The sequence below is a fragment of the Tursiops truncatus genome, chromosome 2 (assembly GCF_011762595.2).
Source record: "Tursiops truncatus isolate mTurTru1 chromosome 2, mTurTru1.mat.Y, whole genome shotgun sequence".
Lineage (NCBI taxonomy): Eukaryota > Metazoa > Chordata > Mammalia > Artiodactyla > Delphinidae > Tursiops > Tursiops truncatus.
Window position 1 is genome coordinate 50,273,676 of NC_047035.1, and position 25,659 is coordinate 50,299,334.

Here is a 25,659-nt window from a genome sequence, read left to right on the forward strand (position 1 = left end):
GCCATGGCTCATGGGCCTAGCCGCTCCGCGACATGTGGGATCTTCCTGGACTGGGGCACGAACCCGTGTCCCCTGCATTGGCAGGCAGACTCTCAACCACTGTGCCACCAGGAAAGCCCCTATTTTTAATTTTTTGAGGAAGCACTGTACAGTATTTCATAGCAGCTTTATACCATTTTATATTCCCACCAACAGCACACACGCATTCCAATTTCTCCATATCCTTGCCAGCACTTGTTATTTTCAGTATTTTTGTTTTTTGATAGTAGCCATCCTAATGGATGTGAGGTGGTAGCTCATTGTGGTTTTGACTTGCATTTCCCTATTAGTGACGGTGAGCATTTTTTCATTTGCTTGTTGGCCATTCGTATATCTTCTTTGGAGTAATGTCTGTTCAAGTCCTTTGCCCATTTTTAATTTGGGTTGTTTGTATTTTTGTGGTTGTATTATAGGAGTTCTTTATATATTCTGAATATTAGTACCTTATCAGATCTGTCATTTGTAAATACTCTCTCATTCTGTTGATTGCCTTTTTGTGATACTGTTTGGGCTCAAGTACTCATCCAAAGGAAACTTCATTTCACGTTGAACTTACTTTGGGATGAGAACCTATAAAAGAAGCCTCGACCAGTGTGACTTAAGGCTATCATAGTCTTTTGGGAATAGAAAACGCAGTCCTGCAGCAGTTTTAAGCCAGTTTTAATTTGAAATATCTGCCCCAGTCATATACCAAGGGAGATTTATTTGTGGACATAATATTTAAATATTATTTGAGTTTTATTTCCCAGAATCAGAGTTTATGATAAGCAAGATAGAAAAACACAAAACAACTACATAATGAGAAATTAGAGGATATCATATATAGTTTTCCTGAAATTATTTTACAGTATGTTGTTGGATTATTATTATTTTTTAAAATCCTTATTTATTTATTTGTTTGTTTGCTTTATTTATTTATTTTTGGCTGTGTTGGGTCTTCGTTGCTGTGCGCAGGCTTTCTCTAGATGCAGCGAGCAGGGGCTACTCTTCGTTGCGGTGCATGGCCTTCTCATTGCGGTCGCTTCTCTTGTTGCGGAGCACCAGCTCTAAGTGCGCAGGCTTCAGTAGTTGTGGCTCACGGGCTTAGTTGCTCCCCAGCATGTGGAATCTTCCTGGACCAGGGCGCGAACCCAGTGGATTCTTAACCACTGCACCACCAGGGAAGTCCTAGATTATTATTATTTATAGCAATACTTTAAAGTTCATTTTATAGGTAATAGGTTTCTTTTTTTGGCCTTTTCCAATTTAAACCCCTCTGGGGTTACTCATAAACTACTTTCATTTTCTTTATTTTTCTCAGATAAATTTTAGATTTTTTCCTTAATATGTATTTCAATCCTTATGTAAGAGGAAGAAGAAATAACAAATTCATTTCCTGATTTATAAGTATCTTTATAATACACTTCTTATATTCTAAGAAAAAAATCTGTGTTTATCCTTCTGTTACTAAGAACATACTGACTCTCACTTAGGAATTGATTTATTCAAAGCTAAGTAACATTCTTTTACTCTCTAACTCTGGTCATTCTCTGGAAATTTAGTAATGGAAAGAATAAAAATTCGCCTCTCGAGAACTTAATCCATCTTAATTTAGTTTAAAGCTTAACAGGAAGACCTATTATTAATGACTTCAGTGAGGTTCATTGGGAAAGGTAAGCCAATATTTCAGTGAGACAATTGAAATTGCTTCTTTAGTAATACTTTTTTTTAACCTTTTACTTTGAAAAACAGAAAAAAAGTTACAAAAATGGTATAGTAAACTCCCTTCATCTAAATTTGCTAATGGTTAACATTATGTAACAATTACTCTGTCAGTTTCTTTGCACTCCTGTGTGTGTGTAAATGTATTTATAACATCAAGAACTTGAGATAATGTCTATTTGGAAGAAATGTTCGGACTCTTGAAAAAAACGATGAGGAATATTTTACTGCATAATATTTACTCTTTCAGTACTGAAACATCACTCAAGGACATCTAAAGGAAGATAATACACATTTTAAAAGATCACATAAAGAAAAGTGATAGGTTTTAATGAGCTGAATTTCCCACCAAATTACTAAAATTCTATTTTTATGAAAATCTAGAGAGAAGTTTATTACTATCAAAAGAGAATTGATCACACATATTTCACATCTAAACTGAATTCCCAGCATAATGAATTTGAGACAAATTCATAATTTATTATAATTTCCCTTGCTTTAGGCACACATGTCTATAACAGATACAGCATTTTATAGAAATTCAAGAGAAGCATGGTAAGTATTTCAGTGAAGTCTCATAAGAGTTAACAAAAAACTTACGTGAAGTGCAGGGTACACATATACACAACTAAGGAGAATAATGATTATCAGTTAAGCAAGGAATATATTCTTCAGTCAAATTCATAAGGTACTACACATTAATGAAAGATCACTTCCACTTTACTTAGCTTAAGCATATATTGTAAGGGCATTTATTCTCTTTGACCTCTTTTCCAAAGCACACTTACTTCATTTTATTTCTTAAACTGTGTAATTACCCAGTTTGTTTTTAAGGTAGAGGGGATCTCCTTTAACTCGCGTTCACCAGATTTTGTCATAGTTCAGTATTTTGCATAATTGTGTTTTGTGTCATTGGAGAGAGGCGGTGTAGTAGTATGGCAAAAAGCCTGGACCCTGGAGTCAAAGTTCCTGGGTTTGAATATAGACTCTGCCACTTATCTTGGGTGTCTCAGTTTCTTCATCTGTGACATGTGTATAATAATAGTACCTATCTTACAGAGTTGTAACAGACATTATATAAGCTAATGCATAAAAGAGCATGCACAGAATAAGAACTTAATAAATGTTCATTGTCGTTATTTGTCTGAACACTTAACAAAATAATAAGTAGTTATACAGCAGTCACTCTTTCTGATTACCCTATTGGGTACTTACCATGTGTGGGTACTGTACTAAAAATGAATAAAATATATCCCCAAGCTTTAAGGAGTTCATGGTTTAGTAAAGAAGATGAACATCAGACAAATAATGGCAATATAATAAGTGCGTAATAGAAGTAGTTCTGTGGGATTACTGAGTCAGGAGTAACTAACCTCTGTCTAGGAAAGTTAGAAAAAAATTTATGAGTGTTGGGTATGCAGAGGTTTATCCTACTATTCTGGTGTGTTGGTGTTATTTAATTGGGGGAGCCATAAAAGGCAAATGCTGAGGAACTACTACAGATTAAAAGAGACAGTAGAAACATGATAGCTAAGTACACACTGACTGCATCCTGTATTGGGGGGGAATTGCACTAAAGGACAGGATTGGGACATTAACTAAATTGGATATGCACTGTAAATTAGATTACAGAACATTACTAAAGTTAAATTTCCTGAAGTTGATCACTATACTGTAAAAGAATTTTTGTTCTAAGACACATTGCTGAAATATCAAAGGAGTAAAGGGGAATAACACTATTTGAGAGTAGTTTGTGATATATTTGAATTTTCCTGATATTTTGAAACCAATCTCAGAACCATTTAGCAATGGTTCACCTTCCTCAGCAAGGAACTGAGAGGACTGTATCACAAACTACTCTCAGATAGTTCAGGGGGAAAATGCACATACACTCACACACAGAATGATGAAGCCTATGTGGCAAAGTGTTAAAAACTGGTGACTCAGGGCTTCTCTGGTGGTGCAGTGGTTAAGAATCTGCCTGCCAATGCAGGGGACATGGGTTTGAGCTCTGGTCCGGGAAGATCCCACATGCCGTGGAGCAACTAAGCCCGTGCGCCACAACTACTGAGCCTGCGCTCTAGAGCCCGCGAGCCACAACTACTGAGCCCACGTGCTGCAACTACTGAAGCCCGCGCGCCTAGAGCCTGTGCTCCTCAACAAGAGAAGCCACCACAATGAAAAGCCCGCACACTGCAAGGAAGAGTAGCCCCCGCTGGCCGCAACTAGAGAAAGGCCGCGTGCAGCAAAGAAGACCCAACGCAGCCAAAAATAAACAAATAAATTTATTAAAAAAACAAAAACTGGTGACTCGAGTATACAGCAGTTGTATTTTATAGCTTTTCTACAAATTTGATATTATTTCAAAAGAGAAAAGGGGGGAGAAAAAAGGAAAGAGCTTCATAGGGAGGAGGCATTTGAACTGTATCATAGAGGCTGAATTCACCAGGTAGATAAGGAGGAGCAGAGGCAGATAGGTAGAAGGCCACAGCAGTGTGAAAGAGCATGACTTAACTTGCAAGGCAGTTCAGTGTGGTAACTTCCGTGTCACTGTAAGAATACATTCTCTCAGACAGCTATAGAGAATTAGCTTGGATATTCATTAATCTGTTGTTTGTTGAATCTCACTGCCAAAAATTCAAGAAACGTTTAGCAAATTATTGGACTACATTTACGCCAAAGAAAGCCATTGTTTTGTATACTTGTATCACCAAGAAATCATCCTGAAGGTTTTTTTCTCTTTGACAGCCTGTAATTCTTCATGGATATTTAGAAATGACAAGGCCATTTATGTGGAAGAGTTTGAGCAGCCTTAAGACCAAGTAGACAGTAGAAATTTAGTATCCTCATACATGTAAATTGAAAAGCAGTTCTCATTTTGGTAGAATCTCATTAGTGATAATTTGGAAATTTGGATCAACAAAAGCAATAAGAATAAAACTATAATTAAGCATTTTATATCATCAGTGTCCGTATTTACTAGGGAAGTATTTTAGAGTGGCGCTGAAAAGAATCTTTTTGTAAGAAATCTTTGAAACAGCAAAATAAGTGATTTGGTAGTAATTTTCACCTTTAGAAGTCAGAATGATTGAGTGAAGATCATTTTTCAAACTTCCTGTGGTTTTTTGTCTCTTTTTCCTTTTAAATTTTCTGTTTCTTAAATCTAGAGGATGAAGGTTTTACTTCCGATGGTAGTCACTTAAATTATTTATATTGCAAATCTTTGATAGCAAGACTTTTATATGTATCTTAAAAAATATCAGATGGCTCTGTGCTCTATATAGAGAGAATTTTGTTTTTTAGAGAATAATTTCTAGACATATAAATGAAAGTTAATGGACCTAGTACTTAAACAGTATCCATTCAGTTCCTTGCTGAGGAAAGGGAACCATTGCTGAATGGTTTTCAGATTGTTCTTGGAATATAAGGAAAATTTGTCATAAAATTTCTAGTGAGGTAGTTTAAGATCATGAAATACACTTAAATTTTTTAAAGTTTTCTGAAGCAATTGTAATTTTTCCATATTCTCACATGATTTTTCCATAGTCTCATGTATTCTCATATAAATTTGTATCTGCATAATCTCTGTATAATGCTCCACTTTGAATTCTTCTGTCAAACAAATTAAAACACTGGCGCGGGCTTCCCTGGTGGCGCAGTGGTTGAGAGTCCGCCTGCCGATGCAGGGGACACGGGTTCGTGCCCGGTCCGGGAGGATCCCGCATGCCGCGGAGTGGCTGGGCCCGTGAGCCATGGCCGCTGGGCCTGCGCGTCCGGAGCCTGTGTTCCGCAATGGGAGAGGCCACAACAGTGAGAGGCCACAACAGTGAGAGGCCCGCGTACCGCAAAAAAAAAAAAAGAAAAGAAAAGAAAAACACTGGCGCATCATCCAATCTGAATTATTTATTATAAGATGAATTTTCTTCCATTTTGAGACTGAGCTATGGGAGAAGTTTTTGGTTAAATGAAATAAAGCCAGAGTTGTTAGGATGAATAACGCAATTTGTAATTATAAATCTTATTTCTAAGATTAGTAAGATAGGATATTAACTTTCATGGTTTCTTGATGTTTACTAGAATAGTTGAATTTTACGATGTAAAAAATATCAGTTGAATCCTTGTGTGATGCTGTTTGTAGGAAAGTTTATGGTAGATTGAATTGCTAAAGTTAGCATACTTGATTATGTTGTATAACAAAGACATGCAAGCTTTTAGAAATCTTTAAAACTTAAGAATTTAGTCATTAGAGAATGTGGAGTAATACGTGTTTTTCTCTGTTCATAGTTACTCATAAATAAAATAATTTGTAAGTTTCATGCTTTGCATGTTTTAAACTATTTTGATATATCTGGAAAATGTCCAAATAGTTATCACAGTTGCTTTTTTTTTTTTTTTCCTGATTGTAATGGTAGTAATATCTGTGTTGTATTTACATACGTAGAAAGAGGGCTGGTTTGAAGGATCAGGAGGTATATACATAATTATATAAAATTATAGTTGTTTTTATTAAGTGTATTTAAAATTCTTTTGAGAGTTCATAATATTTGTTGCTGCTTCCTCTAATTATGAGAAAGGGAAAGAATTGACCAATGCAGGTTTAATTTTTCTTTTTGGTTTTTCTTAGCAATTGAAAGCATGTAGTGAAGAGCATGAAGACAGAGAATGTTTGAACCAAGCTATTACTGCTCTTATGAATCTCCAAGGTAGTATGGACCGAATTTACAAGCAGTATTCACCTAGACGCCGACCTGGGTAATTCCAAACTTTTGAAAATATGAATGCTTATGGAATACTTCTCTTACGCCTGATGTCTGGTTTTCTAAAGAAGTGTAACTTACAGTGATAGTTGCATTCTTGAAAGTTATAGTTTTGTTTTACATTTTTCTTTTGTCCTTTAGTCTTTTAAAATTGGCATTGTTAAGATATATTTAATAAAATTTTTAAAAGATACATTAAATAATTTTTGTATCATTTATATAAGAAATTTAGTGTTATTTTCATTTTAATTCTTATGGCATTAAGAATGATATATAGAGCCTCTGCTGTTTCTCTTTCACAATAATGAAATTGAGGCATGTATTATTTAGTGGCAAAGTTAGAAGCGAGTAAATGCTGTGTGCAAAATCTAGTGTTTAGTTATTTAATATTTTTGTCACTTGATTTGAGGTAGTTCATACCTAAGGCAATTAAGGTTGCTTAACCATTGAATAAGCTAAATTTATCTGGGTTTTTTGTTGTTGTTGTTGCTGTTTTTTTAGGGATCCTGTTTGCCCTTTTTATAATCGTCAATTAAGAAGCAAGCACCTGGCTATTAAAAAAATGAATGAAATTCAGAAAAACATAGATGGATGGGAAGGCAAAGATATTGGACAGTGTTGTAATGAATTTATTATGGAAGGCCCATTGACAAGAATTGGTGCTAAACACGAACGGCACATTTTTCTCTTTGATGGCTTAATGATTAGCTGCAAACCCAATCATAGCCAGTCACGCCTTCCAGGATACAGTAGTGCAGAATACAGATTAAAAGAAAAATTTGTCATGAGGAAAATACAAATATGTGATAAAGAAGATACTTGTGAGTGCAAACATGCTTTTGAATTAGTATCCAAAGATGAAAACAGCATAATATTTGCTGCTAAGTCTGCTGAAGAGAAAAATAATTGGATGGCAGCACTTATTTCTCTTCATTATCGTAGTACTCTAGATCGAATGCTAGATTCAGTATTACTGAAGGAAGAAAATGAACAACCACTTAGATTACCGAGTCCTGAAGTGTATCGTTTTGTGGTAAAAGACTCTGAGGAAAACATTGTTTTTGAAGACAACTTGCAAAGTAGAAGTGGAATCCCCATTATTAAAGGAGGAACTGTGGTGAAATTAATTGAAAGGTTAACATATCACATGTATGCAGGTATGTAAGGAAGGAACCCCTCCAAAATATGGTACTTTGAATTAATTAATCTGAATAAATTGAATATGCAACCTGTTTTATGCTCTATCTTTTCAGATCCCAATTTTGTTCGCACTTTTCTTACTACGTATCGTTCATTTTGTAAACCACAGGAATTGCTAAGCTTACTGATTGAACGGTAAGAAAAATATTTCATTTATATTTAAATTTTTTTTAAAGTTAACTGTTTTGTACCTTGCAAAGTGCTAGGTATCTAGTATGTCCTCAGGTAGTTTTTGAACATAATTTATTTGACATTAAATTTGCAGTATTACTATTCTCTTCAAGCAGCATACTTACTGAAATCCCTGTTTATAACAGATCTTTTCAGATCTTAGCAATATTTATAGTGGTAATCAGAAAGACCCATTTTTACAGGATAAAAAAACTATGAATTTTAATGAAATTTTTTCTATTCAATAAAACAATACTTCCTTGAAAGAGACTTTTTACTTCTGAAACAAACTTTTTACCGTGGAAAATTTTAAAACATAAACGAGTAAGTAGAATATAATAAGCCCCATTTATCAATCATCCAACTTCAATAATTATCAACTCATGTTTCATCTGTTTCCATACTGACTTGAACACCCTAATTCCAGGATTATTTTGAAGTAAATCCTTGGCAACATATTTCATCTGTAAATATTCCCATTTTGTATTTCTAAAAGATAAGTGTCCTTATTAAAACCATAATACAGTATCATTATTAGACCTAAAAAAATTAAAATTTCCTTTATTATGATTAATTTTTTAAAATTAAGTTTTGGATTGACTTTTTTTTACTGAGTATGTTAGTGGTACTTTAAATGCTTTATAGGTTGAATGATAGTATATGGACTTCAAAATAATTTTTGTTTTACATTTTCAAACTTAACTACCAGAATTTTATCTGGACCTCTATCATTATGTTGTTCCATGAAACTAAGTATAGCAGACTGAGTTAGTATAATGTGCTATGAAGATTTACTTAGCTGCCTTTCCATGTCCAAAATAAGGAAAGCACGTGTTAGACATATTTTAGCTATATTTCCTATGGTTGGGGAAGGTTTTTTTTTTTTAACTTTGATTTTTTTTACCTTATCCACTTAGTTATGTTTTTTAAATAATATTTAAAATTCAGAGTGGGACTTCTCTTTGGATTTATGTTCACTTATTTTAGGAAATTTACTTTCATTTTAATAAATTAAATATTAAGGACAGATTATTAGATAAGGTATCTCTGTTATGTTCTTTAAAGAGGTCATACTCTTCATAGATTCTTTTCTTGGATCTTTTCCACTGACCTTTCGTATGTTGGTCAATGCTAGTTATTAAACTTTTTTTTGATAAAAGTAAGAATATAAGTATTTAGTACTATAGACAAAGGGCAGTTTTTTGTAGTATGTAATACTTGAAGAGAAGTTTATCAGTAATTGCACTTTTCACATAAATGGTAGTAAAGAAGGTTGGTTAGTTAAAATATTTTTTCTGCTGTATTTGAAATCTTTCTCATTTCTGTATGAACAACAAAAAATTTCTCTCATTTTGCTTTTCTTCTTAGATTTGAAATTCCAGAGCCAGAACCTACTGAAGCAGATAAATTGGCAGTAGAGAAAGGGGAGCAGCCAATCAGTGCAGACCTTAAAAGGTTTCGCAAGGAATACGTCCAACCAGTACAACTTAGGTTTGGCCTGAATATTATATTTTTTTATGTGCCATTCAATTTTCAATACATAGTTAGCACAAAAGTTTTTACCTCTTAATTCAGATGTAGGTATTATTAATTTCATAGCAGTTTAAATTAAACTTCCAAAGTTCTTTTTATGTGCAGCTACTCTTAATTCCCTGAAGAAATTTAATTATTAAAATATACTGTGTTATATGCATCAGATATCTCTAGCATGTGATATGTTATGCTTGCAGATCAGGGTACCTAATAAATAAAAATTATAAAATTTCATATGAAAATTTCATTTGCCTATTGTCAATCCCCCCTCCCCCTTTTTGTTTTCGTTGTCTCATTGTGATCATTTAGTAATTCTGGGCTTTTTTACCATTTATAATATTTATGAAAGTTCTAGTTCTTTCCTCACTCTTTTCCCACAAGATACATAGACATTTGTTACTTATCTAAAAAGTGTCATTTCAATAATTTATTTTTTTCATGCTTTTTCTTTTTAAAAAAATTTTTACTGAAATATAGTTGATTTACAATCTTGTGTTAGTTTCAGGTGTACAGCAAAGTGATTCAGTTTTATATATATATATTTTTTTCTTTTTTAGATTCTTTTCTATTATAGGTTATTACAAGATAGTGAGTATAGTTCCCTGTGCTATACAGTAGGTCCTTACTGGTTATCGGTTTAATAATTTCTAAAAATGTATCTGATAATAACATCTGCTGGTTGTTAGGTTACTCTGTGTGCCTAAGTGCTTTATCTTTTTTATCTCATCCTCACAACACAATTACTATTTCCACTTTGTTTAAGAGAAAATTGAAACTTAACAGGATAAAGTAGTTTGAGATAGGTCATATGAAGGGAGTGACAGGAGAGGATCCATATCTGACTTTGTAAACCAGTGCTTGTTTGTTTGTTTCAGTGTTCACTGAGCATTGAAAATTGGAAGCTCCTTTGATTAGGCTTATTTATAGTCCAAGTGAAAACCAAAGTATTATCTACCTTTTTCCATGGGAAAACTGAGATATCTTATTAATTGTATATGATCTAAATATTTTTTCCCTGTAAATGTTAAGTTTCCTTGATTAATATTAATGAATAAATTGACATTTTGAAACTGAGTATATTAACTGCTTATTTTTCAGGATGATTGCCACAAATAAATGCAGTTTTAGAGGAATGATAGTGCTCCCAACTATATGTCTGTCAGCCAAAACTTTTAATATGTCATTCTTTGCCTAAGAAGATGAGCTTATTTACCCCTGAACCATAAAGAAGTAATTAACTTTTTTCTACTAGCTGTGATGCATTTGTACTAATCCACACTCAAATTAAGCCCCTTGACATGAGGCACACATTTATGAGGTTGCTATATTAGAGCAGAATATAATATTAGACTCTCAGTCATATATGTTCTTCAAGTATTTATTTCTAAGCATTTTCTGTGTTCTCAGTCCTGTACTTGTAACTATAGTGAATACAGAAATAGCATAGAGGAACTTCCCTGGTGGTGCAGTGGTTAAGACTCCATGCTACCATCACAGGGGGCACAGGTTCGATCCCTGGTTTGGGAACTAAGATCCTGCATGCTGCGCTGCGCTGCCAAACAAAAAAACAGAGCATAGAATATCCTCTTTGCCACTGTGATATTACAGTTTTATTGGGGAAAAGGGATACATGAAACAGTTGTATATTATTCTACTTTAAATGTCAAGTGTTTAAGTGGCTTAGAAAGATACAGCCTCATAAAATTTCAGGAAAATTAGGGAAAGCATTTTGGAAGAGGTAAAATCTGAAATTGCTCCCAAAGGATATGTAGGATTTAGATAGATAGGCAGAAAGGTGATTGTTGGTATTCAGAGTCGTGAGAAATAGTATGAACAAATGCAGGAAGGCAGAAATGAGGGTAGTGTGCAGAGGAAATAGGTAAGGAAAATGACTCAAGAGGAATGAATTGTATTGCAGGTAGTAGTAGATGAGATTACTACATGGAATGGGCGGAGTTGTCAGTGGCCTTGAAATCCATGCCAAGTTATTAAACTTGGCCTATGAGCATTAAAGGATTTTTAGCAATAATAGTAATTTTTATAATGATAGTAACTTTTTCCAACATTGTATTACAAAATTTTTACATAACGCAAAGGTGAAAGAATTTTACAGTGAGCTGTACCACCTAGGACTCTACCACCTAGATCTACTGTTAGCAGTTTACTATCCTTACTTTATCACAGATCTATGGATTTATCATCCTTCTCTTGGTCCATTAATCATCTAATTTGGGGGACATATTTCAAAGTACATTTCTCTTTAAATACTTCAGTTTGTATATAATTAACAGTTCAGTATTTGTTTATTCTGTTGTTGTAAAATGTGTATATAATGAAACACACATATCTTAAGTGTACTTTGAATTTTTAACAAATACATCTCTATAATCCACACTCCTGTCAAGGTGTATAAGATGTTACTTTCACCCGGCAAAGTTCCCTAATGCCCATTCTAATCAATCTTTGTTCTCATTGCCCAAAGCAGCTTTCAATTTCCTATATAGATTACTTTTACCTGTTTTATACTTTCATGTAAATGGATTTGTGTATTATATACTCTTTTGTGTCTGACTTCTTTCACTCAACATGCTTTTGAGCATGTTGTTGCTTATATCAGTGTTTGTTCTATTTTATTGCTGAGGTGGTATTCTATTATATGAATATACCACAATTTTTTTATTCACTTTCCCACTGAAGGACACCTGGGTTCTTTCAGTTTTTGATTATTATGATTAAAGCTGCTGTGAAGTTTGTAAGTCTTTCGTGAACATGTTTTTTCATATATCTTTTGTAAATAATTCAAAGTGGGAGACTGGGTCATAGGGTAGGTGTGTGCTTAATTTTAAAAGAAACTGCCAAATCTTTTCCCAAAGTAATTGTACAATATTATACTCTCACCAACAATTTATGAGAGTTCCAGTTGTTCCTTATCCTTACCAGTATTTAGTGATGTCAGTGTTCATACCTTAGCCAAACAGGTGAGGTATAGTGATGATATCTCTTTATGATTTTAACTAGTATCTTTTCAATGATGCAATGTTGAGAACTTTTTATTGTCTGTTATTGGCTATTCGTATTTATCTGGTCAAGACTCTATTAAAATCTTCTGCCTATTTTTTATTGAGTTGTCTTTTCATTATGGAGTTGTAGTAGTGTATTGAGTAGGATTGGATGCCAGTCTTTTGTCAGATAAATGTTTTACACATATTTTCTCCCCGTCTTTGGATTATCTTAACTTTTCTTAATTTTGGTGAAATCTAGTGATGAGATTTTTTTTTCTTTTACATGATAATAATTTTTAAATTACATTGGATTCTGTAGAAACTAGGAAGTAGAAAGGATGGAAGCAGAGTTATTTGAAAACTAGTGTTAGCCTAGAAGCTATCAATTTTGTGATCATTTGAAACACTCGCTAAGCCACTGAGCCAACCAGGCACTTAAGGTTGTTTTATTACAGATACCATTAGTAATTTAAAATAGTTTCTTAGTCTGGGAAAAAAACTACTGTCTGACAGTTGCTGCGGTCGCGGGCAGTGGGTGGGAAGATAAACTAGAAATATTCATTGAAATAATGAAGGAAAAATGCTAATGTAATTAATATACAGTATCTGTATCTTCGTGATGGAGAATGGAATGTTTTATTTGTATAGATTGCTTAAATCTCTATTACTTAAATCTCTGTAAGTAATTATTTTTGAGGTACTGTAAAACAAAATAGCTCTCTGTCAGAAATATTTTTGTCTTTTGAAATAAAAGAATGTGAACCTACCTGTAAATTACATAGAAATTTGATGATAGCACTTGAATTTAGAACCAGATACACTACATCTTAGTTGGTTTTCCATTTTATGTGGAAAATATAATTGAAGAACTTAAAAGTTGCTTTTGTATTGGACAGAGTATGAATTTTCTACATATAAATAAAGAAAAAGTACTTTTCCAGAACATAAATGGATAAGTATAGAAGCCACGATTTTTATGCTTATAAATTTTTTAAAGTATAATTTTTGAATAATAAACAGTTCATATTACTGAAGCACTTAAGGTATTAGTTAAATAGAAATTAGAGACTCTTTTGAGTGTTATATTGGCCCTAGTATATAGAAGTATCACCATGGCATTAGAGAAGTGAAAGAAGTATAATTGAATGCTTGGGTTTCACTAAAATGTGTTTCTTTTCATTTTGTCAGGATCTTAAATGTGTTTCGGCACTGGGTTGAACACCATTTTTATGACTTTGAAAGAGACTTGGAGTTGCTTGAAAGACTAGAATCCTTCATTTCAAGTGTAAGAGGTATATTATTTGAAGATTTGATTGGATCTTCTGTATCATATGAGTTTTTTTTTTAATTTATGACTTTCAATTTAAGAAGCTAAACTATTTTTCATTTTTAAAAGGCAGAAATAACATTTGGAATAACTTTTATAGATTCTAAGGAGCTCACATGTGTTTAGAACCACCTGAAGTGTTAAAATCTTGCCTTTTGAAGTTTTTTAGGAGAATCTTTTTTTTTTTTTTTTTTTTGCGGTACGCGGGCCTCTCACTTCTGCGGCCTCTCCCGTTGCGGAGCACAGGCTCCGGACGCACAGGCCCAGCGGCCGTGGCTCACGGGCCCAGCCGCTGCCGCGGTACGTGGGATCTTCCCAGACCGGTGCACGAACCCACGCCCCCTGCATCGGCAGGCGGACTCTCAACCACTGCGCCACCAGGGAAGCCCTAGGAGAATCTTTTTTTTTTTAAGAAGTCAGAAGTCCTCTTTAGTAAATTTAAGCCCTTTAATGTTATTTCATGGTTGCCATTCCTTTAAATAATTAAATGTTTGTGTAATTTAATTTGTTTTCTTCTCCTCCTTAATCTTATTCTTCAGTTTTGAATGGTTAACAGATTCTTAAATAATATTTACTTCCCCTGGAAAAGTTTTTGGTGTATTTTTGACACCTGAAAGATAGGAGTTTCCTACCTGAAGTTTCAGAACACAGCCCATGAAATGAAACTCTAGGTGGTGAATATTAAACAAATGTACATATCAAATGTATGCTGTTGAATCAAGAAAATTCATGTTTTCTCTGATAGTATAAGGCATTAATTAAGAATACCATAATTAAGTCTAGCTTCTTTCATCTCCTGCTTGTTCTTCAAGGCAAATTTTACTTTAAATAGAGAATGTGATTCCTTTGTTTCAGTTTTGAGATGTTTAAAACACATTTTTATCATGTGTGCTTTAAAATTGTTTATAGTACTAAGTTAATTTTTAACTTAATGTTCTTAATGAAGACACTAGAGTATATGTGATCTAAGAAGCTTCGAAAATACACACACATATTAGAAGAAAGCAAGTAAATGATTTTGTTTAAAGGCCTTTCCTATACAAGTTATACCTCAAGATAACTAAATAGTTGATGAGGGAAAGTTTTTAAAGAAGCATTGCAACTAATAAGTGAAGAAGGAATGATAGAATGAGAATATTACCATTTCTCAACTCCTAGTAACATAAAAAGAGAGACATTATATGCCTCTTATCAGAAATAGTCTTGCAAGTATTCATGTCGAAAGTTTATCCTGGACCAGATCAAATCTGTATGTGTTGATTTACAGAAGATACAGGGACAGAGAAACATGGCAAATGATACCACAGAGATGGAATTGGCAAAATTCAGACTTGGAAAACTCCACAAGTGATTGAATTTCAACAAATAAATTGCAAGCAAAAATGAGAGATGAAAGGGGAACCTGTAGATGAAAGGAGACTTGACACATACTGACTCAATGCAATATGTAGATCTTGTTCAGATCCTATTTCATACAAACTAACTGTAATAAAACATGAGATGATCAGGGAAATGTGAATACTAACTAGATATTTGATGATATTAAGAAGATATTGTCATTTTTATACGTGATAATGGTATTATGGTTATTTTAAAGTTTTTAACTTTTAGATAATACTTAAATATGAATGAAATTATATGATATCTTAGATTTGCTTTGAAATAACATAAGGAGTAGAGGGCGGACATGAGTGGGGTTTCATGAAGGTGCATGAAAGTTACAGATTATACGAAGATTTGCAGTTATATCTGTCAAGTAAAGGGCATTTTTGTTTGTGTTCTTTTTCTAGGGAAAGCTATGAAGAAATGGGTAGAGTCAATTGCTAAGATCATCAAGAGGAAGAAACAAGCTCAGGCAAATGGAATAAGCCATAATATTACCTTTGAAAGTCCACCTCCACCAATTGAATGGCATATCAGCAGACCAGGACAGTTTGAAACGTTTGATCTCATGACACTTCATCCAATAGAAATTGCACGTCAGCTGACACTTTTGGAATCTGATCTCTACAGGTAGACAATTAACATTAATTCGCTGCTCTGTTTTCAAAAACTTTGAACAGTTCCATCTATTTTCAGAACATTTTGAAAATTATTCATGTGTGCTTAAAAATACTTCATCTATTCTTGTGGGCTGGGAAGAAAGTGCATAGGACAGTTTTTAACTATAGTCTGTTCTGCAGGTGAAAGTCATAAATTATTGCTCTTCAGGCCTAGATTAGGTCCTAGCAATCCTTCACAAGAGGAGTGGCAGAGAGAAGACTAATGCAGTACAATAGCAACCACTTTATAGACAGTCACCCAGCTCCTATTCCTAATACTTTCTCATGGCTTTAGTTTGAGTTGGTTCCGTTAAGACAGTATGGATGCTAGGCTCTGGGCAGCTAAGTAAATAGAATATTGAGTGAGATAAGCTTTCTTCTTTTTTTTTCAAATATGTAATCAAAAGGTTTTTTTCAATATGTAATCAAAATTGTAATGTGGGGCTTGACTGGGTTGGGTTTGCAAGGCAAATGAGTAACAAAATTCTTAGAAGAGTAAAGATTTCTTCACTTCTTTTAAGGAGTCTCAAATACTTTAGGTATTTGAGGTCAATATTCACTTTAAAGAAAAGTATATTTTTGAAGTAGTGTGATGATGAACCATACTTAAAACTTCTGAGCCATTTTCTTTTGTTTATAAGGATCACTAGAAATATGCTTGACTATTTTTAGCTGTATCCCATCATTTGTCTTTATATATAAAGCAGTTCCTGCCTCTGTATCGACACAGATCACTCATTTACAACCTAATCTTTTAGCTTCATGGCTTTATCACTTCCAATGCCATTCTTTACTCCAAATCAGACATTTCCTATGGTCATATTCTGAATCTTGTCATCACTCCAAATTTTATTCCAGAATTACTAACTCACACATCTCATACCTTCCTAACCACAGTTTTTTCTCTTTTCAACTTGCTTTATCAACTTATCTCTGTCATTTTTTTTAAAACCACTGTCCTTCCCAGTACATTAGCCTCTTTCTGTCCTATCTCCTACCTCATAATTTAAGCTTTCTTCTTTCATTTACAACCCAGGCTCCTGTGAAGAGTAGAGGCCTTGCAAAAAAAAAAAAACCAAAAAAACAGAGTACAGGCCTTACAGGTAGTCGCCACCTGCCAGCCCCATCCAGAAAATAAACCCCTACCACTATCATTCCATCAAAAACTTTTCTGCATTCAGAAGCCGATTTTAAAATACAAACACCCTTAAGAAGTTATCCTGATTAGCAGCCATTGTTTTTTTTAAAACTGGGATTACACAGGGAAAAGCAAGAATATATAAAGTTTAGTGTAAATGGAGAATGTGGGAAAGCACCAGATATAAAACTTCACCTTCTTTAGAGTTGGGTTTCTGATTTGCCCTGACTGTGCTGTTCAGAATTTAGCACACCCATCAGAGTTTGTTACCATCTCATTCAGAGTGTCATGTTATATTTTAAGTAATTTGGAGTTCAGGTGGTTTTTGTTGATATTGTAGGATTTTTTTTGTAGGAAAACACAGTTTTTTAAATTGAAGTATAGTTGATATACAATATTATATTAGTTTCAGGTGTACACTATAGTGATTCAATATTTTTGTGGCTATTTTATTTAAAGTTACTATAAAATATTGGCTGTATTACCTGTGCTAAATATCTTTGTAGTTTATTTATTTTATACATAGTACTTTGTTACCTCTTAATTCCCTCCCCCTATTTTGCCCCTCCCCCTTCTCTCTCCCTACTGGTAACCACTAGTTTGTTCTCTATATCTGAGTCTGTTTGTTTGTTATATTCATTTGTTTGTTATATTTTTAGATTCCATATATAAGTGATAACATACAGTATTTGTCTTTCTTTGTCTGACTTCTTTCACTTAGCATAATATCCTCTAGGTTCATCCATGTTGTTGTAAATGGCAGAATTTTATTCTTTTTTATGGCTGAGTAATATTTGTGTGTGTGTGTGTGTGTGTGTGTGTCTCACAAATTCTTTATCCATTCATCTGTTGATGGGCACTTAAGTTGCTTCTTTACTGTGGGATTTGTGATAGGTGGGAATGAAGGGACTTATTCCTTAGATAAAGCAAACAGTACAGAATCAGGTTTTTCCTTATAGTGTCACATGAATGGACATCAGGAATAAGGGAGCACTTAGCTCTATGTGGACCTACTTTCAGAACATAGAAATACCTTTGTTAAGTGATATGTGTATTATGGAAGAAGGGTACCATATGTAAAATACTGACACTCTTTGTAAACTAATTTCTGGTGAAATAATGGAACCACTTAAGAAAACTTACTTCCAAGACTGTTCAGAGTACCCATTTACACTCAAATCTACTGAACTTTTTAATTATTATAATAGCCAAGTCTGTAGGACAGTGATGGCAATGCCAATGGTCAATTTTTTAAAAATTATGTAATCCTGAATCACTGTATACAGTGATTTAATCTGCTCTTCCATCTGATTTTTTATTAAGTATTTCAGGTATTAAAAAAATATAGAAGATAATACAATGCGGGTGCATCAGCAACAAAAGCATTACAAATAAAATTGAAACCCTTTGTGTAATTCTGTCTAATCCCATTTCTCTTCTTTCTTCTAAAGGATAACCACTATCTTGTATTTGATATTTACTATTCCTATGTATGTCTGTATAACTTATACACATACACACATTCATAAACAATATGTAGCATTATTTTGCACATTTTAAGGTTGTTTATACTGATATATCATTCCGTGACTTGTTTTTTACTTAAATTGATTCTAGCATTTGTTGCTGAGTATAGCTCTAGTTTGCTTATTTTAATTGCTATATTGTATTCCATTGTATGAATACTCCACAGTTTATCCAGTCTCTTGATGAGGAGCCTTTAGGTTGTTTGGGATTTTTCACTCTTGGAAACAATGCTTGACTGAACATTCTTAAAAATGTTTTCTTATAAACTGGTGTATCTAGAATGTATACCTAGGTGTACAATTGCTGGGTGATCTAGTATGTATATTTTCAGTATTATGAGATACTGCCAAATTATTTTACAAAAGTATCAAATTTTACTTGCACATCAGTAATGGAGAGCTCCCTTTTTATCCACATTTTTACCCATTTGGTATTACACTTCTGTTAGTGTGATAGGAATAAAATGGGATTTCCTTGTGGTTTAATGTTCTTTTCCCTGAGTAAGAGTTAAAGTATTTTTTCATGTTCGTTGGCTATTCAGTTCTGTTTCTCTGTGAATTACCTGCTTCTATGTTTGTTCCTTTATCTTTTAGACTTGTCTTTTTCTTATTAAGTTTTAGGAGACCTTTAAATAATTTTGATACTAATCCTTTGTAGGTTAAGTGCATTGATTTTTGCTTCCACAGGAAAGTTCAACCTTCTGAACTTGTAGGGAGTGTATGGACCAAAGAAGATAAAGAAATAAATTCTCCAAATTTATTAAAAATGATTCGCCACACCACAAATCTCACTCTCTGGTTTGAAAAGTAAGTTTTTATTTACTTTGTCTTACTACTTCTTAATGTTATACTTCTATAATATTAAGTCATATATAAGCAAAAATTGTGGCTGAAAATATATTTCTTCTTTTCTATGTGGAACAAGGAACTTGCTTTCTAAGCCATGATTTTCTGTTTTCTTTTTTTTTTTTTTTTTGGTTAGGTGCATTGTGGAAGCAGAAAATTTTGAGGAACGGGTGGCAGTACTAAGTAGAATAATAGAAATTCTGCAAGTTTTTCAAGATTTGAATAATTTCAATGGTGTATTAGAGATCGTCAGTGCAGTAAATTCAGTATCAGTCTATAGACTAGATCATACCTTTGAGGTAAGTTTTAGGCTTAAATAGTTTATCCTTTTGTGGGGAGATAAAATTAATGTGAAAGAGATTCCTTCTACCACTGATCTTTTTGAGTAAATCCTTTATAAATCCATCTTACTCCTTAAACACAGTGATATCACAATATTAGAAAATACATCAATATAAGTGAGCCTAGAATTCATCAAAGAATATGAATTTTGGGGCTTCCCTGGTGGCGCAGCGGTTGCGAGTCCGCCTGCCGATGCAGGGGACACGGGTTCGTGCCCCGGTCCGGGAAGATCCCACATGCCGCGGAGTGGCTGGGCCCGTGAGCCACGGCCGCTGAGCCCGCATGTCCGGAGCCTGTGCTCCACAACAGGAGAGGCTGCGGCAGTGAGAGGCCCGCGTACCGCAAAAAAAAAAAAAAGAATATGAATTTTGTGACTGTTTAATATGCTTACCTAAATGTAATGAAGTTCCAAATGGATTTTTTCAGTGGTAAATTGATTGTTTCAAATAAATGACAAAGAATTTTAAATATAAATGTACAAATTACTTTAATCGCCTGTAGTATATAGTCAAAGAAAGAGTAACATGGAGAAAATGCTTTGTAGAACTTAGTTTTTTTTAAATTATAAAATTGTGTATGTTTAGTGTTTATCATTGAAAATTCAGAAGATATAGAAAGTATAGAAAAGTTAGAGACTCAGCCACGCAAATATATTTGCCTTTGGGAATGTGAACTTTTACAATGTTACTAGAAAGTAATCTGGCAGTATATGTTAAAATACAGATACTTTTGGACCCAGAAATAAAAGCAGTGGACTATAAAGTTAAGGTACAAAGATCTAGTTTCTGCAGCAGTAATTGTAGTCGCAGAAAACTAGAAACAACCTGTGTCCATCAGTAGGAGAATGATGGAGTATGTTATCCTATACCTATGGCGTAGAATATTGGTTAGCTACAGAAAAAAAGTGAATAGAATCTGCGTATATTGTCTTGGAAGAATAGTTGTGACATTTAGGGGAAAATCCATTTTAAAAATCTTTAGAAAAATTAATATGATTTCATTTTGATGGAACAAAACAGAACAAACTGTAAACGTGTAAGTGAGCTGCACAAGCATTGAGAAGAGTGTGGAAGGATACATACTCTTCTTTTCACATCGGTTCTTACCATGGGTTGTGATTAGAGGGGAATGGAGGGTTAGACTGATTTCATGTGTGTGTTTTTCTGTTTGGGTGTTTGCATGTTATTGATTTGTATGGACTTATTTATATTAAAGATATTAATAGTCAAATATTGCCAAATAATCTATCTAATGGACTAATAATTTCAGTTCTCATTTTGAAAACTCTGAAGGAGTGTATTCATTTTGAGACGTTAAGCTTTAGTTTCTTAAAGTGTTGAATATTTATATTCAACAATATTTATAAAAATAGGTATATGGTATAAAGAATAAAAATACAAAGAATACCTGTTTACCTGGCCTCCAGTTTAAGAACCCCTCCCAATCCATCTCCTTCCTTGCCCCTTCAGAGCCAGCTACTATGCTGAATCTTGTGCTTATCATTCTCTTGCTTTTTTCTATAATTTTACTATTTGTATCTCTAAACAGTGTTGTTTCATTTTGCATGTTTCTTAATTATATATGAATATAATTCTTCTAAGACTTTTTCTACTCAACATATTATATTCCTAAAATTCATCCATATTGTTTCTTTTAACTATAGTTCATTCTTTTTTTATAGCTGTAACATATTATAGAAATAACTTTACCAAAATTTATTTCTTTATTTGCTTATTTATTTATTTATTTGTTAGTTAGTTAGCTGATGGTCATTTGGATTGTTTCTAGTGTGGCACTATTATCAGTAATATTGCCATAAACATTTTCTGCATCTATCCTGGTGCTTACATGCACAAATTTCTCTTAAGTTGTATACCTAGGAGTAGAATTATTGGATGATAGAATAGATAAAATAGATAATGCCCAATTGTTTTCTCAAGTATTAATCGTACCAGTTTATACTCCCACCAGAAGCTTGAGTTCTGGTTGTTCCACATTCTCGCTAACACTTGATATTGTCAGTTCTCTTTATTTTTCTAGTCTTGTGGTGTGGGTTTATAATTCCCTAATTTCTAATGAGTTTGAACCTCTTTTAAGATGTTTTATTGGCTCTTTGTATTGTGGAAATTTTTCACTTTTTTGGTTGAGTTTTTCTAATGAATTTGTATGAGTTCTCTCATATACTGGATTTTAATCCTTTGTCAGTTATGTGTGTTGTAAATATCTTTTTCCAGATTGAAGCTTCTATTTTCACCATTTTTTATGATGTCTTTTGATGAACAAAAATTCTTAATGTCACATTTACTTAATTTGTGCTTTTTGGTGTCTTGTATAATAGATCCTCCTCTGTTACCTTAATGTTTTATCTTTCTCATTAAGTCCTTAATCCAGCTGGAAATGAGTTTTGAGTATGGAATCTAATTTCCATTTGGCTAGCCAGTTGATCTCACACATTTATTCAAAGTCCATTCTTTCTCCGTTGATCTGTAGTGTCAGCTGTATCGTAAGTTGAGTATCCATAAATGTGTGGGCCTGTTTTTGGTCCCGCTATCCTGTTCTTTTGATGTATTTGATTATTACTGTGCTAGTGCCACATGTTTAAATTACTGTAATTTTATACTAGTTCTTGATACAGTATAGTAGGGCAAGTCCCCACCAGTCATTCTTTTTCAAGAGTGACTTACTCTTTTTTTTTTTTTTTAGTTCTCTGACCAGGGATTGAACCTGGGCCCTGGCAGTGAAAGCGCCGAGTTGTAACCACTGGCCTGCCAGGAAATTCCCAAGAGTGACTTACTCTTGACCCCTTGCTATTATATAAATTTTAGAATCATTTTAAGTTTAATTATTTTAAAGGTTGGGGTTTTGGTAAGAATTATACTGGTTCTATAAATCAGTTATGAAGAACTGACATTTTTACAATAATGAATCTTCCCAACTATGAACGTGGTGTATCTCTCCATTTATTTATTTATTTAATACAGTTTGTGGTTTTATCGATGAAGATCTCACATCTGTTTTGTTAGATTTATATTAGAATATTTTAATAATCTTGTTTTCTTTGTTGATGATATCTAGAAATGCAGTTGATTTTTGCCTGTTGGTTTTATATCCAGCAATATTGCTACATTCTCTCATTAACATTCTATTTGTAGATTTATTTCATGTCGTCACAGACAATCATTTCTTCTGTGAATACTGACAGTTTTTCATTTCAATCCCTAGTCTTTTATTTATTTTTCTTGTCCATTCTAGTTAGGACTTCTGTACAGTACTGAATAAAAGTTACAATGCAGTCACCTTTGCTTTTTCCTTAAGTTAAAGGAAATGAGTTGAGGGACTTCCCTGGCAGTCCAGTTAGTTGGGACTTCGCCTTCCAGTGTGCGGGGGGTGAGTGAGTGGTCCCTGGTTGGGGAGCTGGGGTCCCGCATGCCTCACAGCCAAAGGGCTGGGGCGTGGAACGGAAGCAGTGTTGTAGCAAATTCGGTAAAGACTTTGAAGGTGGTCCACATCAAAAAAAATCTTAAAAAAAAAAAAAAAAGGAAATGAGTTGAATCGTTTTCCATCAAGTATAATGTTTGCTGTCAATTTGTGTGTGTGTGTATCTATCAGGTTTAAAATAAAATAATTCATTTTTAATTAAAAAATGTAATAATGAAATATAAAATAAATGACTGCTTACTTGGTTTACTACATTTTTGTTCAGTTCTTGTCTCCCTCCCACAGCCTTCTCCTCTTTACCAAAACCTTATTACCTTTAGCCCCAAAAGATCTTTCAGTGGAAAAGTATTTGAATGCCATGGGATTATATTTTTCTCCAACAGCTATAATTTGAAACTCTGGCTAATCAGGATTATAACTAATAATATCCTGTGGAAGATTTTTTTATTGTTTAATCCTCTAATTTATATTAGAAAAAAATAAGTTTTAAAGTTTTATATTTATAGATAAGAAATCATTTCCAGCAAGTGCAGATAAAAATAGTACTCATCTCTTAATTTTAAAAATTGTTTTTCAAATATTTGCAAAATTTTAAAATTGAAAGCTCTGCATCTATAAAATATGATTGAATTGTAAAAAAGCAAATTATGCTCAGTTTATATATTTTAAAGGCATTGCAGGAAAGAAAAAGGAAAATTTTGGATGAAGCTGTGGAATTAAGTCAAGATCATTTTAAAAAATATCTATTGAAACTTAAGTCAATCAATCCACCTTGTGTGCCTTTTTTTGGTAAGTTACTAAAAATGGATTTATATTTTGAGGGAGAGTTTGTTATATAGTGAAAAGAGACTAGCCTCTAGAAGCAGATTGTCCTGATTTTATATCTGAGCATATTTGCTTTTATTAGCTTTCTATATTGATAAATAAAACCTAAACTCTGTATGTAAACTCTATCTATAAAGTGAAGATTCTAGTAATTACCTTGTAGAGTTGTAAGGAGCTCTGTGGGATCTCTAAGACCAGTAGTCTCATTCATGAGGGCACCTCTCAAAGGCCTAACCTCCTCATTCTATCACACTGGGCATTAGGATTTCAATGTATGAATGTTGAACATTCAAACATTCAAACCATAGCATGCACCAAAAATGTCTCCAGGCATTCCCAGATATCTATCCTCTGGGGGACAAAATTGCCCCCAGCTGACAACCACTGATTTAAATGAATCAGTAATTATGCATGAAAGAGGAACTGAAGATTTTCTTCCTGTCCAAAACTGAAGAATAATTCTTTTCTATCTAATTTACAGGCTTTGGGAGGGCAGAATTAATTTATAAATTTGTAGTCTTATTAACCAGAATTGGCTTAAAATTAATATATTGATCAGTAATCATTTAAGATCATTGGCATTAAAGATTTATAAGAAATATTAAAATGGCTAGAATAGATTTAACACTTACAATTTAGACTTTGTGAATGAATCCTCCCTTTTATTTTAGGCTATTAGACTAAGAAATGGCAAATTAAGCTCTTTATAAACCCTAGTTTTCTTTCAATTTTAAATTGTTTCCATCCATGTAAAAAAATTCTTAATGTAAGATTGATTATTAAATATATCAGAGATTTTAGTAGTAAGAACTGCTGTATTACAGGATGTCTTTTGACTTTACTAGATCAATTGTTTTCCCAAATGGTTAAGTAACCAATTTTAAAACTTTTCTTCAAACACTTTTTTTTTACTAGGAATATATTTAACAAATATTCTGAAGACTGAAGAAGGGAATAATGATTTTTTAAAAAAGAAAGGGAAAGATTTAATCAATTTCAGTAAGAGGAGGAAAGTAGCTGAAATTACTGGAGAAATTCAGCAATATCAGAATCAACCTTACTGTTTACGGATAGAACCAGAAATGAGGGTAAATATTTTCTTTGCTTTTCTTTAAAAAGAGGACACGTTAAATCCTCTGCCCTCTCTAAGATATGGCATAACCATACATTATGATCTTTATTTTGCTATGAAAATAATATGAGTTAATTTATCAATAGATAGGAGTGGTGAATAGTAGATATTCTGCACTAACAGTCTGCAGTTATTAATATTATTAGGCACTTTGTCTTGACATTGTTGTTTCTTTGTGCAGCTGGTTTAAGTAGCGCTTTCAAAAAATGAATGACAAAGTGGAATGAAAGAAACTTTCTGATATCCACACAGTAAAAAGAAAATCCACTACCAGTACTATCATTGATTGATAGACATTTTAGATATTTTATATGTGCCAATGTAACATTAGGTAATTAATCCCTTTATAAGAACATTGCATTTAAATAGGGGAAGGGGTTGGGAGAGTGGTGTGTATATATGCATAGTAAAAAATGATTTTTTTAAAACATTTTCTCACTTGGTATTCTGTTTTGAGCAATAGTTCATAATACTGATTCTGTGGTACTATAAGATGTGAAATATCTTCTAAATTAGAGTAAATTATGGTATTATGTTTATAGTGAGTTTTATTGTATTATACTTATTTGAAATTCAGAACATATGATAACTATCAGAATAAATTCACCTTTCACATTAAAAATTGTGCTACACTTTCAGA

General features: G+C 33.2%; 1 protein-coding gene across 5 annotated transcripts in view; it reads left to right on the forward strand.

The window, feature by feature from the left end:
- Positions 1-25,659, forward strand: part of SOS2 (SOS Ras/Rho guanine nucleotide exchange factor 2) — a 100,923-nt gene that overhangs the window by 59,756 nt on the left and 15,508 nt on the right. For 3 of the 5 annotated variants that reach the window (XM_033851157.2, XM_073800485.1, XM_073800486.1), the window contains 10 exons: positions 6,365-6,492; positions 6,999-7,654; positions 7,751-7,832; positions 9,237-9,359; positions 13,592-13,695; positions 15,521-15,743; positions 19,124-19,243; positions 19,419-19,581; positions 23,734-23,851; positions 24,803-24,975. In XM_033851157.2, the coding sequence (XP_033707048.1) occupies positions 6,365-6,492; positions 6,999-7,654; positions 7,751-7,832; positions 9,237-9,359; positions 13,592-13,695; positions 15,521-15,743; positions 19,124-19,243; positions 19,419-19,581; positions 23,734-23,851; positions 24,803-24,975 (1,890 nt within the window). The remainder of the gene's footprint in view (positions 1-6,364; positions 6,493-6,998; positions 7,655-7,750; positions 7,833-9,236; positions 9,360-13,591; positions 13,696-15,520; positions 15,744-19,123; positions 19,244-19,418; positions 19,582-23,733; positions 23,852-24,802; positions 24,976-25,659) is intronic. The other 2 variants (XM_073800489.1, XM_073800488.1) reach the window with 2 other exon arrangements.